The sequence below is a fragment of the Meleagris gallopavo genome, chromosome 3, assembly GCF_905368555.1.
Source record: "Meleagris gallopavo chromosome 3, MGAL_WU_HG_1.1, whole genome shotgun sequence".
Classification (NCBI taxonomy): domain Eukaryota; kingdom Metazoa; phylum Chordata; class Aves; order Galliformes; family Phasianidae; genus Meleagris; species Meleagris gallopavo.
In genome coordinates this window covers 66,039,634-66,060,899 of record NC_139406.1, presented here as the reverse complement: position 1 = coordinate 66,060,899, position 21,266 = coordinate 66,039,634, and the positions used below count along the sequence as shown (strand labels likewise).

General features: G+C 41.5%; 1 protein-coding gene across 1 annotated transcript in view; it reads right to left on the bottom strand.

Moving 5' to 3' along the window:
• Positions 1 to 16,319, bottom strand: part of STMN2 (stathmin 2) — a 34,983-nt gene extending 18,664 nt beyond the window's left edge. Inside the window, exon 1 of the mRNA XM_003205132.5 lies at positions 16,085 to 16,319. Within this exon, the coding sequence (XP_003205180.1) occupies positions 16,085 to 16,103 (19 nt within the window). The 5' untranslated portion in view covers positions 16,104 to 16,319. The remainder of the gene's footprint in view (positions 1 to 16,084) is intronic.
• Between the last annotated feature and the right edge of the window lie 4,947 nt (positions 16,320 to 21,266).

Here is a 21,266-nt window from a genome sequence, read left to right as displayed (position 1 = left end):
CATACAGAAATCCAGCTGAGATATGCACCACTTTTGTACAAACACGTCAGAGGCAAACACCCTCTGCCAAACATCTTAAAGTGTAAGTGAGAAAGTCAGGCAGAGTGCACTGAGGGTGAAATAACCCAGAGCTGACAAAAATGGCCACAGGTCACAGACTCGGTCTGTAGGAAAGCTTCATGGAGAACCCAGTCTCCTGATGTCAGAATGAGTGACTCTTTCGTCCTGGACTCTTTTCGTCCAGGACCTCTCGTCCTGGTGGACGACAGGTTGGCCATGAGCCAGCAGTGTGCCCTCGTGGCCAAAAAGGCCAATGGCATTCTGGGGTGCATTAAGAAGAGCGTGTCCAGCAGGTCGAGGGAGGTGATCCTCCCCCTCTACTCTGCCCTGGTAAGGCCTCATCTGGAGTACTGTGTCCAGTTCTGGGCTCCCCAGTACAAAAAAGACAGGGATCTCTTGGAAAGAGTCCAGCGGAGGGCCACAAAGATGGTGAAGGGCCTGGAGCATCTCCCCTATGAAGAAAGGCTAAGTAAACTGGGTCTGTTTAGCCTTGAGAAAAGAAGACTGAGAGGGGACCTGATCCAGGTTTATAAATATCTGAGGTGTGGCGGCCATAGTAGTGAGGCCAGTCTCTTTTCAGTGGTACGTGGAGACAGGACGAGGGGAAATGGACATAAGCTGCAGCACAGGAAGTTTCGCACGAATGTGCGTAAGAACTTCTTCATGGTGAGGGTGACGGAGCACTGGAACAGGCTGCCCAGGGAGGTTGTGGAGTCTCCTTCTCTGGAGATATTCAAGTCTCGCCTGGACGCCTACCTGTGCGACCTGGTGTAGGGAACCTGCTTTGGCAGGGGGGTTGGTCTCGATGATCTCTAGAGGTCCCTTCCAACCCCTACAATTCTGTGATTCTGTGATTCTGTGATTCATTGGCCCAGGCTGTCTCTTTGAGAATGGTGCAGATGATATGGGTCCTGGCTGGTAGAACAGCCTCTGAAGGAAGGATGCAAATCAAATTTGATGGAACGGAGTGGTAATAGATTAGTTAAGCAGCCTGCTATGATCAAACAACATAATCCCAAGGTATGAAATGGGCTGTAGGTTCTATTTTAGCACAGTAAGACTGGATTAGTGGAGCGGGATGTGACAGAGTTGGCTTCTAGCATTTGTTTTGAATCTCAACCTTGGAACAGAAGCATGCATTCCATGTTTCACAACAATCTCTTCAGAGACTTCACTGACTTCACTGCATCACAGCGATCCCTAAATGTAGCCTCAACAAACATTTCCTGGGTTGCATCACATTTCTGGTGACATTTTAATCTATATTGGCTGGAGAGTCATGACATAATCCTAGGATATTGATCATATTATCACGAATGAATTAGGAGTTTTGCTACTGCCTCTTTTCAACTTGACATGGTAGATCTTTTCTGGATACATACTGATAGTATTTCAATTATTTTATGGCCTGCTCCTCCCTCGCTCCCCGTCTCTGGATTTGGATTACAGTTCTATGACCCACACTGAGCTTCTGGATAAGAGCAACTTCTAGCAGAATTATCCACAAGTTCTAGAAGTAAGCCATGGATACAACAACAAGCAAAGGAATGGTTTCTGCATAGCAGGCAGTTAAGAAAGAATGGGTATAGAATCCAACTTTTTCTGTTTCCATAATTAAAGGAATCTCAGCTGATGTAAATTGGAGCACCTCATTCAGGCAAAAAGAAATGCATTACTACAGTTTCTGTTCCCGGAAGGTCCGTTCCTTGCTGTTTATCTGGGACTCAGATATTTGTAAGAACTAAAAGTCAGATATGAAATGTGTTGCCCTTTTAATTTTTTTTTTTAATAATAATTCATATATGATTTGTAACTACAGTCCTCATTAATGCACGCTTTGTGCCACTCCAAGGTACTGATATCCTTAATGTCTTCCAATATTTAAAAAATTGTTCTTTGAACTAATGAAAGCCAAAATATTAGTCATAAGTTAAGACACAGAAAATGAGCTGTGAATTCAATTGTAAGGAGTATATATTTGTTTTAGGGAAAGACAATACTGAGGGCAATCAGCTAAGTAGAGATTTGTGCTTTTATTATAAGGGATAAATGCAATTATAATTTGCAGCTTGGTTGGACTCTTGATCTTTATATCCCAGTAATTAAATATATTCCTTGCTTGCTGAGTCATTTCAGCTAGTGCAGAACATATTTTAATTATTTTCACACTATAATTACCAGGAGAATCCATTTTAGAAACAATGCACTACTGTGAGTGCTGGGAAAGATACCCCTCAAATAAACCCAGTCACGTAGCCTAGAAAACTCATTTTATAACATCTGAAATAAACATGCAGAAGCACTCATTATTTAGTATATATATGCCTTATATATATGCATAATACTTTTTACAAAACCCTTTTTTTTTTTCCTGTAAGTTTATTGGTTGATTTTGAGCAATCTGCATGCATTTAATGTACTTAATCCAAAGCTAAACATGTTTAACCGCACCTTTGTTCTACACAATCATTCCTATGAGCTGCTATGACTACCGGATAAATGTCAAAATGAAAATGAGAATGAAAGGAGACAGTCTGAAAAATCCAATTTTCTTCTGAGTTCTGAATGGAATTTTAATTCTGTGGGACATTTTAAAATAAGGATATCTCATCCATGTGAATAAAAGCATTTGTTTGCTTTCTGTACACAATTACAAATGGTGTATGTAAGTAGATTACTTAAAAATGAAGTGTTTCTATCTTTGCAGTAATACAACATACACATTATAATCATGTTAATTAAAACTGCATTTTAAATTTGAGTGCCAGAACAAAGTGTAGATGACTTTTAGATCTCTATATAAAACTGTTTGCCATTAGAGTTCATACGTATAACTTGTAACTGTGGAGCTTTTTTACTTTGAATCCAAGCATGTAACAACCCTGTTACTGATCCTCTGATGCTCTGATTTATGACTATCATATGGCTTAAATACCCTTTTCCTAAAAGTAATTATAATAATTTAAGAGTTCTCTCGATTAGGTATATATGGGAGCAAGAGGTTGTATTTATTTAATTATAGGCTGTTCCAAAGAACTGAATTTCTAGGTTTAGACAGACTTCGACCCTGAGTTAAGAAAGTCTCTCTGTGTAGGAAGTACATCTATGGTGTGTTTATCTTTGGGAAATCTTTGGGTCTAAAAATATTGTCTTGAGATTTTGAAGGTCTTCTACAGTACTGCACAGAGTAAGCACTCATGACATCAACTCCCTGATCTACCATGCTGATACAAAGCAGTTTTTGTAAAACTCACCTTTTTCATTTGGTGTTATCTCATAAGAAGAGGGCAGTGGATTGACTAGAAAACAATTTTTTGGCAGATCCTCAAGTCTAGAAGATTTGAGGCTACTCCTAGACATTTCAGTGATCAGCATGCCCACAGTACAAATCCATTTTCACAGCATTTAAGAACATAGGATAATTTTCTGCTAGACTTGAATGCAGCCCTAAAAAGACTACAAATGCCTAAATGGTATTTCAGATAATGTTTCAGTACGTAGCTACATAAACCCGTAAATGCTAGTGCTTAAAGATGAAGTCTTAAGCACTAAAATAGGAGTAGATACTGGGCAATGATCATTTTTGTTTTTCTGGGGGGCTTTGAAAGTCTCATGTGGAAGAGCTTTTTTGCAATGTCCTCTATCCTCCTATAAGGAGATCAGGTGAGGAAAATTGAGGGAGAGGCCAGCCAGATGTAGAGTTGTGTGTGAATGAACAGGCTGAGATGTTGGGTTGATTGTACGTATTTGGTGTTGTGAGGCTCCATCTGAGCTACTGCCTCCAGTTAAAGGGAAACACGGACAAACAGGAGCAGATTTAGCAGAGGGTTCCCTGCAGCACGTGACCTGTAAAGGCTTGTGGAAGGGATCAGATTTGTTTAGTTGGCAAAGAGGACTCTTAAGGGGTGATAGGCTAGTTCCTTAAACTATAGAGGGATGATCCATGAAATGGCAGAGCCAATCCCCCCAGCCAGGTACTGCCAGATAGCAGAAGGAGCTACAGCCACAAACTGTGGCTTGGGATGTTAGCTGTGAGATTATCCATGGAAGATTTCAGAAGCTGGCTAAATGAACTCGTGATAGTCCTGTTTCATGTAGCAGGATAGGGTAAATGACCTCTAGATATCCCTCCAACCAGATTTTCAGTTCCCAGCTCATCTTATGGGAGGTAAGGCTTGCTAGTAGCTCCTTCCTTCACTGATCTCCATCCTACCTCCTTGCCAAAGAACCTCATGGTTTCTTTTTGCCATGTTGCTGTGGTAGCACAAGAGAGAGACCCCAGCCCACTTGGCTGCTGGACTTCAGGTGTAGTCATTACCACTTCTCCAATCATCCTACCTCTTTGAGAAACACAGTGATTCAAGTACTCTTTCAGGTCTGCAAGCAATAAAACACACAGAACAGATGGAGGCAAAAAATAAGATACACAGAAGGAGATACCATCATTGTAACTATTTATTTATTTATTTATTGGCTTTGCATCACTGGGGGGGGATTTTGTATGGCTTTTGGAGTCTAAGTCATCATCTCAGAACTATTGCAAATAAAATAATAGCTTGTGTATCAGTGAATATTAACTTAGGTAGCACAAAAAATCCAGGGTCTCTGCAAGTTTTGTTATTAAGCAAAACCACTAAAACATATTAGAAAGAGAGCCTGTGAATATAACTGTGTCTATTTTAGCCAGAAATTGCCACGAATTAAATCAGTTATGGTCAAGCCTAAAACCAAATCCAGACCACATAATAAATCTAAAGATTTGTTGTGGAGTGTCTTTTTATGGGGATATTTGAGACCCTTCTGGATGCCTACCTGTGATACCTACTGTAGGGTACCTGCTTTACCAGGGGGATTGGACTTGATGTTTTCTTGAGGTGCCTTCCAAACCCTGTGATTCTGTGATTTGATTGGACATGCATTGCCATTATTAGTAAAACTTATTAGTGCTGTGTTAACCAACGAAGTGACTTCTGTGAACTGATGGATGAAATCTTCAGCAACATTCCAGACTTTTCTGCAAGTCAATCCAAAAGTTCTTTTGATTTTGAGTGGGGATTTATCCAACAAATGCTTTCTCAGGGGCTGAGATGATTTTTTTGAGCTATCTGCAAAATGTCTGTTATTCTGTGGCTTTCAGATATTTTTCTGCATGACCAAACTATTGATGCACCTATTATTACTAATGAACTGATAAATATTTCTACCAGAATGTCCTGGCATGTCTTCAGGCCTATCTACAAATATTAGATTGCCTAAATTAAGAAAACAATTATACCACTCAGCAGCATATTATTAAAGTTTATCAGTCAGGCAAAGATTATAAATCTTATTGATTATTTTAGTCAGAGGATGTGTAAAATGAATAATAATTAAATAAAAGAATGGCAAACCATGCTGATGGTGCAAACAAGTTAATATATTATTCATAATTCGTGAAACTGTCTGAGAGAGAGAAATTGGTGGGACAATTTTCTTACAATTAACACAAAAAAAGAGCAACCAGTGGTTAGAGGAAGCCACCTATGTGAGAAGTAGCTTTGCTCAGATTTGCATAATACAAACATGCAGACCGTGAAGATGTAAAATAAATGCATAGCTGTATAAAAACTACAGCAACTTATACAGATTTTAATAACGTGACTGCTCTGAATTAAGTCTTTCATTATCCACCAGTTTTTCAGATTTTTCTACTTTTACACAGTTTTTCAATTTAGTCATTTTTTTCCTGTTTTGAAATATTTTGTCTGGATGAGAAGCTGCGAGATATGGTTTAGTAGCTCGTGGTAGCAGTGGTAATGAGAAGACGGTTGGACTAGATGATCTTATAGGTCGTTTCCAACCTTGTGATTCTATGATTCTATGATTCTATGATATCACTGAAGCAATAATTATCTACATGTCATTTGTTGTGTCAGTCTATTTATCTCTTTGTACCTGTCTGCCTGCCTGCCTGCCTGTATGAGTCTATTTACTTGCTGTACTTCTCTGCTGCTAAATGAACTCCATCAGCAGTTGATCCCTGTCAAGATGCACTTTTGATGCTTGAGGTCTCTGATGGGGGGTGCCTGGCTTATTTAGAGTAAGGAGACTTGCCTGTAATACTTACATTTCCAGTACACTGTGCACAACCACATCCCAGCATCAACACTTTTGCTAAAGGCAAGTCAAAACTTCTTCCATGCTCATCTTCAGCTTGCTCTTTGTAACAGCCTTACCAAGCTTCCAGGGCTGGCCTGCTCGTCACATATTTCAATATATCTGAAAACTAACTGGAGCTTATAATGCCCTGATTTTTCTCTTCTGCTATGTAATCAAATTCCTTTTCCTGTATTAAAAAGTCTCTTTTCCTGTATAACCCAATTCTCCTTTATTAGTGTGTTTGGCTCTTATATGACTATTCAAAATAATGAAGGAAATGCTTCCTTCCTAAGCTGCTTCTGGAGATTTACAGGGAAAAAAAATCGTCATCATACATAAATCAACATGGAGGCTGTTGCAGTAGATTTATACCAGCTTAGGACATCATTCTAGTAAGATCAGTATTCCTGATCTTTGCACATCTTATCCACTCAAATATATGGCCAATACGTCATAGTGAGCGCTATTTCCCATCTAGTGACATTTTTTTAGTTCACTTGCATGAGAAAGCGTAGGAGACCTTGTTCCACCATCATGTGGATAAATTATAGTGATTTGGCCAACTGTTTTCTTGATTGGAGGGCTGCCTGCTGATGAATTTAGGTGAAATTTTTATCAAAAATCATTTCACCATTTCAGGGAAGATGACTACAGAAAAATAGAGAGCTTGCATATGGCAAACTGGACAAATACTGCATTTGTTTGAAAATCTCTACACTCTGTGCCAGGAAATCATTCTTTCCTTGAAAAATCTGCCCAGGCTGGCAATGGAATATCCACTGAAATATCTGTTTTCAGGCTTCCCTCAGGACAAGGAGAGACATGTCCAAAAATGAACAGCCAAATTCTCTAAAGATACTTTGTTCTGGACACGTCTGAATTCACATGGGCTGAGAATGATGCTTCAAACACTGTTCCTCCTGTGGGCCAGAGAAGTGCTGGAAATTGGAAAAAGAAAACAACTATTCTGTAGTGTCAGCTCCTCTGTGTCTGGTCCCTCAGAGGTGTAGAGGTTTACTGAAGGACCACTAATGGCTATGTGAAGGGAAGAAAATTGAATCTGCCTGGTAGAAGAAATTGCCAATAGCAGATAAATGAAAATAAAAATAAATTATAATGGTAAAGCCTGGTAAGGGATGGAATAATTGAAAAAGGACCCAGAATGGTGACTGGATAGACTGAGCTTGAGAAAAAGGGCATCAAGGAGATGGACTGGGAGTAGAAATCAGTGGGTGGGAGAGATGGAGCAGATGGGAAGCTGCGATTAGAATGGCAGAATGCTCAGAAGGAAGTTCAGTGTTGGGAAATCAAAAATAGAAGTCTTCCTGACTGCCAGCTCAAGCTTTCCTCTGAAGAATAAATGGCATTTGAAAGACTATAGGAATATTAGAACAGCAGCTCAGGGACAGACTGAGGTTCATATGATCTAATATTCTTTTTCCAGTATACTTTTCCTTAATTTTTGCTTTTTTCCAGGAATGTCGCCACATAGAAATGTATCAAGTGAAATTTTGTAAGCTTTGTGTTGCAGATTGTTTCTGTTTGATTCCCTAAATGGCCTAAGTTTTATGCTGTGGTTCAGTGTTTATTCTCATTATTGCAAGTTTTTATCCTCCTTGACTGCACTGCCACCTCTCATGCAGAAGAGATCAGGATACCAGAAAAGCTGAGACTGCAGAATAACACTGGTGACCTACACCAAGTGATAATTACAACTTTGCAGTGCACATGAAAATACCTCTGCCATATTTAATCCTGTTTTTAAGACCTTCCACCACTAGAAGGTGAAAGTCTTTTCACTGTTACACTTCTTGATGATTCACTTAAAAACACCGTGAATACACTTCAGAAGGGAATAACTTGAATCCTCCATTTCTCTTAAGCAATCACTATAGATATTCCACTTACAAAATAATCACGCTTAGCATTAGGACATTGTTTTGTCATCAGTGAGTTATTTGACTTGAGGACAATATTTTATTAATAAATATTAAACTTTTATTTTTTAAACCACAGTGAGTATGGGGATCTTTCCTATCTACAGTGTATAATATTGAAAGCTACCTGCCTGGAATCCTAACAGTATCAAAAATATCTAAATGAATAGAAAAGGCATTAGCTTAAAAAGAGTCATTTACATTACATTTACATAATAAATTGAATGAATGCCAGGATCTGAAGATACAAAACTATATTCGAGCGATAATAAATATGACTGCTGGGTGACATTAGCTGTGCTTTCTTTTCACATGTGAATGATGTAAGAAGTAAATATATCAGAACTGTTAAATTTGAGATTTAATAAATCCTAATAAAATTGTTTACAGAACTGAATTTCACTTCAAAAAATGCATTTGAAAAAAATGATGGAAACCAATTCGTGTATTCTATTTTAACTTAAAACATTTCCCAGGAACATACAAAGATTTCTTACAGCTCCACTCAGGTAACTGGAGGACAAAAATACTGAAAAATCACTAATTTTAATATACTATCATAAGTAAGATGTAGGTCAATTTTTTGGTGAATCTTTGACCTTTATGTAGTCTGTATAGCTTTTGAGATGAAAAATAATAACCCTAATAATTTTATACACTTAGGGAATCTTGCCAGGGAATTCACATCAGTCATTGTCAGAGTGGAAACCAGAGAATATAATAAAACCAAAGCAAAAATGGTCACTGATGTTTTCAAAAACTTTAGAAAGGATCAAAAATAATACCAAGATCAGAAGTTACAATGACATTGTCACCCAGTGCCTAGTGAATATATTTAAATGCAAGTAAACTCAAATATTAAAACATATCTTAGCATACCTTAAAGTAAAACATAGACTAGCTGAACCTAAATTCTCAATTTGTAGTCATTCTATGCTAACAGGTATAAAATAACCACATTTACCTGAGATATTCTGTAAGGATTATAAGAAGCACCTTCAGAAAGCTAAGTTATCTTTAGACAGAAAGTTGCTTTGTTTTCTGACCTGATAGTTTTCTGCAAATTCAGTAACAGGAGAGCATTGTTACGCATTTCTATACATTATGGAACATAATTTCACAGCACAATGCTGAAATAATTATATAAAGTTATGCCCATGTTAATGAAGAGAAAGTCAAATCATAAAAAGAGTAAGGGATAAATTGAATAGGGGAGATGGATGTCTATATTGGCATTTAAGAAAAAAACAGGCTTCAATCTCTACGAAATTAGAGGATTTAACCTGAAGGTCCCTAATTTCCACCCAAAGAGAATCAAATTTTGTTTTCAGCTCCTGCAACTGTTCCTACTTTTACTCCAGTGGCTGTAGTGTGCAACATCCTACAATGGTTCCATGAGCCAGGACTTCCCAGGTACTCAGTGGGACTCATCTTCCACCTACTTGCCTTCGTGTCCTCTCTCCAGCATGAAGCTGTTCCCATGGGTAAGAGGACACAGCTTAGCTCTGGCACTCTCCTGGGAGCCACACTAGGACCAGTGCCACAACTGGAGGCCAACCACCAACTGTAGGGCCAAAGAGGATGCACTCATTGCCACCTCTCTTCCTGCCGTGATGGTGAAGACCCCAGTGATTGGTTTTGTGTACTAGAATGAGTGCATAAATTATGCATTTTTTTCATGAACAACTTGGATTAGACAACTACACCTACGAAAAATGTTTCTAAATGTGTCAATCAGTGACTAATGTTTCATGTAGATGCTCTACATCAGTTTTTAACTGTACATCCTTTAAGCTTGAATTCACTTCATTTGTTAAATTATGTATTATCAGAAAATGAAAACATAGTAAGTGGAGGAAAATGAAATAATTGAAGAGCAGGTTTGTATGCTGGCTGCTGCTCAGACACATTATGTCTTGAATATTTTGCTCCCAGGAACCATCATTTCTGCATGACACCTTTCTTCTATTTGAGGATGCAGGTCTGTGCAGACTGAGGTCTCAAAAAATTTTAGTTTCTTAGTTTTTGATAGTGGTGAGCCACTATAGTAATGCCTAGAGTAATTACTTAATTACTAGAGTAATGTCTAGAGTAACAAACACTGCCTTCTCAACAGCCATAGGTGCACCTGTCAGGATTGAGAGGTAGAACTGCAGGCTGCGGCAGCACACTGACCCATTTCCAAGTGAGATCAACAGTATCTTTAAAAAAAATAAAAACCAGCAGTGGATCAGAGTGCTTCCACAGAAATCACTGACTGTGTACACCATGAAAAATAGTGAATATTGGTTATTCCTCTGAATTATCTGCCAGATTTCTGCACTCCTGTAGGCTCAGCCCTGAATTCCACTGAGACCAAGGAGACAAGACTTGTAGATTTGTTTCATCTACCATCCATTTTATGGGTTCTGCTGAGGAAGGTTCTCTTCAAGCTTCCGGATGACAGCAGTAGTTTTTATTTATAAAAGACAGTTGTCTGGGCAATGAACACCGGATCTTTGAAGGCAGCGCAAGTGATCACTGCTGGTTTGTGACACAATATTCACTCGTCCTCAAAGAATTGTGCAGAACTACTGGTAGTGCCAGGATAAAAAAAAATTGAGGCCTGGTATTGCAGGTTTAAAGACAAATGTAGTCAATATATGTAAAGCCTTTGGGAAAGAAACATGTTCAATTAGAAAAAAGTCTTGTTGGAGGATTCCATTTCCAGCTGAGTTGTTGCCTACTGGTCAGACTACAGGATTATTAACTGGTGATCAACGTGCCATTTAACATTCAATTCTCTTTCAGAGAGTTAATTTTCCAGATATCTCAATTGTTTGCAGTGGCACCATTTTAGGATGCCTTGTTTAAGGCATAGAGCTTAAATAAGCCTAGGGCTTTTTTTTTTCTTTTTCTTTTTCTTTTTCTTTTTCTTTTTCTTTTTCTTTTTCTTTTTCTTTTTCTTTTTCTTTTTCTTTTTCTTTTTCTTTTTCTTTCCAGGAGCACTGAATATCTCTTGTTCCTCTTAGCTTTGTCTTCTAAGGCAGTTGAATTAGACTTACATGAAAATGCTCCATGGGTTAAGTACTGCCCAGACCCACCTGCCATGAGAACCCTCTGATCTCTGCTCTTCAGCCTACACATTAATGCTTATTTCTCACAGGAGGCTTTTAGGAGAATTAATCTCTTAATTTTTGCACAGTCTTTGAAGACTAAAATGTCACCTAAGTGTATTGCTGAATATGACCATCCAATCACTCTGCTATAATCAGTCTTTTAATTAGTGGTATTAATTTGAAAATGGAGAATTCTTTTCTGAAAAAAATGAATATAAATGTCACCTGGGAAAAATCTAACCATGCCATTAGATTACATGCATAATTATGGTAAGAAAAAATGTGTGCAAAGTGCAATCTAGAGAAACGTGCTATTGTAGTGCAAATATCAAAGAAATGAAAAAAGATTCCAGGCTAAATTAATTAATTAAGAGAAAACCTGAGAAAAATCAACGTCAATAGATTATAAGAATACATTATTAAGCAGAGAAGTGCTTAGCTAGATAGAGCTTGTATTAGGACAAGAGAAGATAGATGTAGAGGCAAGAAAATATTTTGGGAGTGTTCAAGCTGCTGATTTTTATTTTCTCTGAATGTTATGGGATATCTTCCATAAGGTGATGGAATAGATGATGCTATGTTCTCCTGTTTCAGCATTTCACAGGGTAAGTAAAGAACTGCTATGAAGCAACATAAGCTCTTAACCACATGGACTGTTAGTGAAATTATTACTGTCCGAATTTTCAATAGCAGGAAGAGTAATCTACTTTTTTAAACACAGGAAAAAAAATGTAAATAAGTGTTAACCTTGAGTTCTCACGTGAACTGTACTGGCCAGCAAATTTATATTAGCATAGTGATGATCAGAAGAATGATCAACAGATTAATTGAAATGTTTCTTCTGCGAGAACTTGATAAAATTCGGAATGGTGATGTCTCAGTCAAATCACATTTCTGTCAACATTATAAAATAACAAATTCTTTTTTCTGAATCTCATCTACATTAATTCTTATTTTAAAGTAATTTTATATTAGTCTATTCAAATATGTAAATTTCTAACAGTTAGTATATTGATGACTTGTGTTCACTTATTTACAAAAGGGGAAGAAAACAGGTTAAAACCTTCACTGAAAGCCTGCACAATATGGAAGGAAGCATTTTTAGTCTGAATGCAGCCTGGCACTTGGCCATATGTTGTTTAACTTGAAGCTTGTCATTGCTATTGATGTCCAGATGACTACTCATGTGCAATTGTCAGAGTAATTGTTTAAGAGTACTGGCAGATCAGAGCAAAATGCTTAGCTCTTCGTGGTGGAAAGCCTACTTATCAAAATAATTGAACCAGTTAAAATCAACAACCATACATATATTTATAACTTTGTATGTATGTTTACATACCAGATAAAACAATAATGCAGTACTCCATTAATAGACAAACTGAGCAGCAACAGTGCATCCATCAAGCTAAGTGTTTAGATCTGAGCTTGTAGCTAAAACACAAAGGATAAAAGAACAATACTCTGAAGCGCTTTTACAATGGTTTAATCAGTCTTACTGAGAGGCAACGTGGGGTTGCCTAAATATTTATGTTGCCATAAATTCCACCCATTTGTCACCTCACAGACTTCCTGACTATCTCAACATAGTCCAAATTAAAACACTCCTTTAACACATTATTCACGCATATCCCGTTTATTTCTGTTAGACCAATTGCTATAAAATAAGCGAGGACCATAAACAGGACCATGACTTTCTGTACAGTAATTGCCTGAGCATGTTCTCAGAACAAGTATTCTTTAAATTAAACACAGCAAGAAAACAGCGGAATAATGATTTCAGACGCATTTTCTTTTTGTTCGAGCAGCATTACTGCCTGTTCCACCCTCACACTGCCATGTACATGCTCTAAGATGGATTATACAACCACGTACACAGCCTGTCAAGTCTGTAGTGACCCCACCCAAAAAAATCAGCTGATTTAATGTTCTAAAATGCACCTCTTGTGTGCTATCCATATAACCCAAGTTTTATTTGGAAGAAGAAGTCAAGAGGACAGCGCCATTTAAAAGTCGCCACATCTTCTGCAATCACATTATATGCATTTATTTTTTAAATAAGACACACATATGCACATGCATGCATGTGCCTGGTGGGCATCATTCCTACATTATGCAAACTGCACAGAAAGAACTTCATGAGCATTCAGAGTACAACAAGCTCCAGAATTTCTTGTAGCTGTTGAAAATCCCATGTAAGTCAACGGAGTTATCTTTGAAAAGGTTTTATTTAATAGTCTTAACACAAAATTCCAAACACTTAATAATGATCTTTCTGGCAGAAGATAAACACAGATTATCAAGATAGGTATTTAGCACCTGCCTAAGTTGAGTTATGTGAAGAGTTCTGTTCAATGCCACTGGGGCTGTTCACCTCCTCAAACCCAGACACCTGCTTAAGTGTCTTGCTGGAGCAGGGCCAGAAACATAATGGTGGGCCAACTTAAGTTGATTAGAAATGTTCCATTGGCTCTGATGATAGCAGGGCCTCATCTTTATTGCCACTTTGCAAAATACAGTGCTTAATAGGGAAAAAATAATCAGGCACAGTGTAGGTCTCTTAGTGGTCTGTTGGGTAAAGCTTGGATACAGAGCAAATGCAGCTTATCTAGCAGAAAATGGAAGCACGTCTGACGGAGAAAACATCTACTCTTCCACAAGACAATAAAATTTCTTCTGTTGATTAAAGCCTCGAAATAGAGATGAAAGGGTTTATTGTTGTATGTTGTCTACATTCAAAATCTCCCTGAAAATAACTACAGTAAAGAAGAATGAAGTTTAAAGAAATGGTGAAAAGATGCTTTTGCCTTTGTGAGTTTTAAAGAGGGAAGATGCTTTTATTAACATTCACTTCATTTTTAATTGAACACTGTATTTAGTACTTTCAGAAACCTGCGCTAGATAGTTATATTGGTTTTAATTGCTTTTCTATGCTGCTTGTTAGCCAGGTATTAGTAGGCAAAGAGGAGCGATACGCCAGCCAGTCTCTGGGCAAATCTAATGATTTCCGCCATGTCTCTTGCTGCAGAAACCTCGATATTTGTGCTCTGAGAGATCATTAATCAAAGGCTGACGAGCCCTTTCTTTCCCAGTGACAGCACTCCTAGCAGGGCCTTCTGCAGCGATACGTCTCTGGCAGACGACAAATTATCAATACCGATTACCAGATTGCTGCAGCGGGGAGGGGAGGGCGTGCTCGCACTGCAGGGCTGGCCACAATCCACAGCCCTCATTCCTCCCCTCTACCCTCCCCCACATCCCCCCCCCCCGCTATTCGGGCATCCAGCTGTCTCCCGCCCTGTCCCCAGGGGTTCCATGGCCAGGCTAAAACGCCTCCCTTCCGCACCGATTATTCCTCGGGAGCGGAACATCAGCTTTCAGAGAAATAAACGCAGAATGCATCACGTACTGTGCCAGGAGGGCTCCGTGCAACTTCATGCACCGTGATTGAGAGTGATGACAGTGCACAGGGTGAGAATCTGAACGGAATTTGTTTCTCCGGAAAGGATGGTGTTGAAGCTCTCCATCATCTTTTCATGTGATTTGTGTGTGCGCGATTTTAATGATGAAACGTCTGTGAAAACTTCACTGCGTCAAACATAGGTCCTGTCTCATTTCACAGATGCACCCCCCCAAAAAAAAAAAAAAAAAAAAAAAAAAAGGGGGGGGGGGAAATAGGAAAAAGCACGAAGTGCGAAATGTTGAAGTTCGGATGCTTCCAGCAGCCGTTTCTCCCACACCCTTCGGTACCGTATCTCCCACACCCTCACTGCGCCTCTCCGCTCCCCACCCACTCTCCAGCCGCCCTCAGACAAAGGGGCAGGGGCCGGGCTGCCCCCCACACCCCCCCACATCCCCACCCTCATCCCGCCGCCGTCCCCGGGGGTGCCCGGACGAGCGCCCGGCGGTCAGAGCAAGGCTGGAGCCGGGGGTCCCCGCACCCCCAGTGCGGGGAGAGGGGCTGCGAGGCGGCAGGGCGCGGCTCCGTCAGAGGCGGGTGGGCAGGGTGGGGCTGCTGGGCTTGCAGCTTCCAAACGCGAGCTAACAGCAGAGCCCCCAGGGAGAGAAAAGCAGGGTGGGACCCGCTAGAAAACAGCCATCGACGGTGCAGTGACCTACATCCCCTCCCCCGTTCTCCCCCTTCACCCCCCCCCCCCCGACAGACTGCAGGTGCGGACTCCTTCCCCTCGCCCCCCCGCAGCCCCCGACGCTGGGCTGGGCGCGGCCGGCCCGCAGTGCGCTCCGCAGCCGCCGCCCCCCGCACCGCACCGCACCGCACCGCACCGCACCGCACCCCGCCCGCTTCGCTCCGCGGTGCCATCCCCGGATCCCCCTCTGCCCCTCGCCACGCGGTGTGGTTCAGAAATAAAGGGCAGCGCTGCGCCCGCCGCGGGACTGCGGGGCGGTGGGGGCATCTCTGCGGGGGGGAGAACTTTGCCATTCGTTTTTTAAAATATATCTCTACTTTAATATATATATTACCATTATGTACACATTCGGTGCCATAAGATACGCTAATCTTTGAAATAATAAAAACTGTTTTGAGAATAAGGCTGTGCTCACATTACCAACTTCACCCATCAGAAAATATTTAATCTGATCTCAGGACGTTAAAAGAGCCCCGCGGTCCCACCCTCCTCCTCCCCCTCCCTCAACTCTTCTTTTTTTTCCTTTTATTTTATCCTTTTTTTTTCTTCATTTTTTTTTTAATCCATCAAATAAATAAAAAAATACGATTAGCGTTTTCTTGATTTTTCTAAACTTTGGGGCCACTGAGAAGAGCCCACAGAACAGGGAGTGGTGCTAGGAAATAGTGGAGATGGCTTCAGAAGGAAAAGAGATGTATTTTCTTACCCATTGCTGTTTTAGCCATGGTGGGATGTGCAGGCGCTCAGAGGTGCTGAAGGCAAAGGGGTCCAGCTACAGCAGTGCAGAGAGGGAGAGAAGACTGAATAAGGCACTGAGTCAGCAGAGTGGGGCCGTGCAAGAGAAGGAGCAAGAGGCAGGAGCCCATGAATAATTATCACTCCTCTACCCAAGCAGATTGGCTCTAGAGGTCCCCTGACATGACTCCTGCAGAGCCAGAATCTCCGGGCATTAAATATTGATCCACCAATGGTGCTGGAGTACAAAGTGCCAGAATGCAGTTTGAAATGGAAATCAGTCCTTGAATGCCTCTCCCCCCTCGGTCTGGCTTCAGTAGTACATTCCATGTCAAATGTTTTATGTCTTACATGAAAAAAGCCTATTGGCGTTGAAGGCTCTGCTGTTGCTACCTGTAAAACATGCAGAAATGCATTTTAACACACTTTATTCCAAAGCTGTTACAAAAATAAATAAATAAATAAAGAGGACAAATTGAAAAGATTGTCTAAACCATTTCAATAGAACACCTGCCTAGGTCACTTTCCCTTCTGCATTCTGTTTCCTACTAGTACATGCAGATACTATATTCTTTTCTGCTGTGTATTTATTTTAGAAACCCCAGAGCTAACCCTGGACCACTCGCTTTGTGCCATAACATGGGGAACGACATCTAGAGCTGCTTGTGCTCAGGAAGGGCTCTGGAAAGCCCAAAACAGGATGAATGTGAAAAGGAGTTCCAGTAACCACTGCACACAATAAGGATGGCCATTGGGAAGTTGTGAGCCTGAGTTTCTTGATGAAGAGTGCAGAACGTGACCCAACAGGATCGTTACATGAAAGGGGATGGATGCATTGTAAGAATTCTTGCCATTCTTTTTAAGGATTCTCTTAAGGATGTGGCTGACAACTAAACACATGTGGGTGGTTACCTGGCTATTTTGCTAGAAATATGGCAATGGCTGCACACCTCCTAAGGCTGGAAACAGCTGATATCTCTCTAGACGAGGCAGCATCTGAGCCTGTGCTACAAAGGGGACAACACATGGCCATCTCATCCTTACGTTGTCCAGCTGAGCTCATTTGCCTCTGCTGGGGCCAAAGGTAGCAGACTCCCGCACTGCTTGCAGAGAGGCAGCCATTGGGCAAATTCTCAGAATTTGGAGGATACAGCTTGTGGGGTTGCTTCATTAATGAGCTTCCTCCAGACCAGTCAAAGCGTGTCAGAGTAGAGTGGGGCCTGGAGCTGAGTCAAAGGCCAGCTCTCTCTTTTGAGTTACTATTGATCATTTCTGAATAGCGGGTACCGAGTTTTTCTTTAAGTGCGAGCAGCAAGATCTGGAAGTGAGCTGCGGGGGGACGACGAACAGCACAGCGGGCACAGCGGGACGCCGTGACTCACCGGCGTGGGAGCCGCAGCACGGAGGACTCCGCGGCGGCTCCTGCCGGGGCGGCCACAGCCCGTTGGCTCGCGGGGATACGGGAGCCGGCGCTGTCCGTGGTGCTGAAGGCGGCGGCGCTGCGGCCGGTGCGCACGGGAGGGTGGGGCCGGGCAGACTGCGGGCAGGGGCAGGGCGGAGCGGGCGGCGCACGTCCCCCCCGCACTCCTCCTGCCGCCCCCTCCCCCCGCGGGCCCTGCGCCAGCGCAGCGCGGCAGCCGCAACGCGGAGAGGGTGAGGGGACGCGCTGCCGGCCCCGCCCGGCTCCTGCCTTCCCGGCACCGAGGGCTCAGCTGCCGGGAGGGGACGCGGAGGGACCCCGATACGGCCCTGCCATAACGCTCCTTGAGTTCGGCTTCCCATCCCCCGCCGCGGCACGCCCAGCAGGCATCCAACCCGCCTTGTCGTCTGCTCTCCTTTTTTTACATTTACTTTATTATTTCATTCTGGTGTTTCTCTTTTCCGAGCTAACCCAGCCTGCCCCCAGCCGCCGCCGCAGTGACAGCAGCATCGCCCCGCTCCCTGCCCGGCACCGCCCTTCTCTCTCGCATCACCCTCCGCAGCGCCTTCTGGCTAGAGGGGCCCGGCTTTCCTCCTGCAAGAGGAGGCTCCTGCCGAGACAGTGGTGCAAGAAATTGGTTGGCAATCACTGTCATGTCAATCACTTGGCACATACAGGAGCAGTTATTAGACACACCATATATTGTGTCTGATCTGCCACCACTTTTCAATGTTGTGTTTCACATATATCTGAGAGGATAACGGAATTAAGCTATAGCATGTTCTAGCAAGGCTACAACTTCTGCTCTTTCATGGTCTGGTCTTTCTCTTAGTCGACATTAAAATGCATTTGCAGCTTAGCCTACCTCCAGGTCTGTGGATGTACAGTCTGTAAGGATACACTTCGGGGCAAAGCTTCTAAACTGCAGTGGGCTTTGGGCTTTGGGCTTTCACTGGACACTTCATCTGTGGCCTTGGCCAGATCGCTGAAAAGTCTATTGTTATACATTTTTTTCACATTTCTTCTTTTCTTTCTAACCATTTGTTAGAAAGAACCTTAATTCTTGCCCACTTGGAGACAAGGAAAGGAGGGAGGGAGGTGATACTGGAAAGAGGAATGTTTATGCAGCACTTTGAAGACTGTTGTTGCTAGGTAAATGAACTCTTTTGGCAAGGAGAATGCTGTTTGCTCTGGCACCTACAATCAGCAGAGGTGGGAGTAGGTTATGCATCTCCCAATTAGCCTGTGCTTTTTGTCTCTGCTGCATAGGCTGAACTTAAAAAACTTGAGAAATTAAGCTCTTACTGACTTCTGTACGCTTAGTATTTGTCACTAGGAAATACAATCAACCTTATTTAAAGCAGCTGGTTTCTTGCTGTGGTCACTCCTACTTCTTCTTTAGGTCTCCCAAAGCAATTTTTCTTTGTGTCCATGTAATTTTTGAAGATTAATAAGTAATTAGCTCCTGATTCACTTATTTCATCTTTATTATTTACACCCCTTCACCCAAAGCTATGGTGAAAGATGTTATTCAGGTTGTGCAATGAAGTCCTCAAAAGTCAGAGAAGAACGGTGCCTGTGCAACCTTAATTATTCCCCTATGCATACATATTATGATACAGTTTCAAATTATGTACTCACATGCTGTTTTTCCACCAGATTCTCCCTGCATCCATATCAGAATGGATGGGGCTCCCTTGGTGAGGACTATTTGCTATTTTATTTTTATTTTGTTCTCATAAAACATAACCATGACACAGTCCTCTGTACCATTGAAAGCATGGGGACAATAAAGATTTTCTTAAGGGAACATTCGACAGAATAATTTTCTAACATGGGTGAAAAAATCTTTTGTCCAGACTTATTCTTCACAGCAGGTTAAGTATGGATTAGAATAAATTAGCATAGTGTGTGTTTCAGTACCCTACATATTTCAACGTGAAATTTAGAGAGAGGCTACAAATATATGAATATATGATTTTGTAATTTCGATTTTTTTTAATTTCTGCATAATTCTATAAATATTCTAACAAGCAAAGAAAAAGATTATCTGTGTACTTATGAATGCATTAAGAGAAACAAAGCGCATTGATATATATGTGTAACTGAGTCATATATAAATCATGATCACCATTTTCTTCATGAATTACACTTTTCTAATCCTTTCATTTTCCAAAGCAACATATGAGTTATGAAGCAGCAACATACTCTTACATTTCTACTAGCATTTATCCATTTCTGAAACTGTGCTTTTTCCTGGGCATAGCCTTTCTAAAAATCATCTTGTTACAGCTTGATAGTGGTTCAATAAGCCAGCTGCAAACAATGTCACCATTAGTGATTTCAGTTGCTGAACATTCCACGCATTGGAATACTGCAGCTTTAGTGTTAGCCTGGTTTCATGCAGGCTTTTATATTTGCACGACTGCACATGGTGTTATATCAGCAACATTCAGAATCACGGTAGGGAAGCTGAATAATGGTATTATGGTATTTGTGGATGTTTTTTCCAAGAAATCTCTGAGCAGTGGTGTAAGCTTAATATGGGGATTGTACATAATTAGACCTCCATCAATACCCTTGTCCAGGAGATGTGGGCTAGAGCTGTGCAAGGCTGCATTACTGGAGTGACTTAGTTGCACCTAGAATCTATCCCCTGCTGCAAATATACAAAAAACCCTTGGTCTTGTGGGGGAAGAGTGGTAGAAGCAGCCAATTGTGTGGCTCTGAATGAGGTCAGCATATTCTTGAGTACAGGAGACTGCTGTGCTGAATCAGTCCAAAGGGCCATCTAGGCATATAGCCAGTAGCCTCTCAATTGTATACCCACCACTTTCAAGTCCCCATGGGATCCTCTTGTCAATTACATTCTAGCCTTGGCCAAACTGGTCATCAACAGCTCCTGAAGGATGCGACCTGAAGGGGGATCCTATGCCTGTGAACATCTTTCAGTTTTCTTATCCTGACACATCTCCAACTAGAGCACCACTGGGCAGCCTCTGGAAGTACCTGCAATTTTCACAAGTGAAAATGCCTTGTGAGCATTTTCAGAATGCTCACAAAAATGCTGTTAGAGGTACACAGTTTGATGTACCCCTCTGAATTCCTATTTTTCACTTTTGTAATCCTTTAACTCTTCCCTGCCTACATATTTCTAGATCTGTATTTCCATGCATTCTTTCTCCTAATTTATTTCTTCTTTCATTTCCCATTTACAGATAAAAAGCTGACGTCTGTCCCTAAAATGGAAACCTTATAGGAAAAGCAGCCATAGACGTAGGTCTAGGAGGATTAACAGAGAGCAAGTGTGTATGATTTATGTGTGGATGCCAGCATCCCAAACATATCCTAGACTGCATTAAGAGAAGCGTGGCCAGCAGGTCTACTCTGCTCTCATGAGACCCCACTTGCAGTGCTGCATTCAGCTCTGCAGCTCCCAACATGTGAAGGGTGTGGAGTTGCTGCAGTGAGTCCTGAGGAGGCCAAGAAAATGATCAGAGGGCTGGAGCGCCTCTCCTATGAAGGGAGCAGGGCTTGTTCAGCTTGGAGAAGAGAAAGTTCCAAGGAGACCTCATTGCAGCTTTCTAGTACTTAAAGGGGATCCTACAAGAAAGCTGGACAGGGACTCTTTATCAGCAGTTATAGTGACTGGACAAAGAGCAATGATTTTAAACTGAAAGAGGGTAGATTTAGATCAGATACTTGGAATAAATTATTTACTATAAGGGTGGTG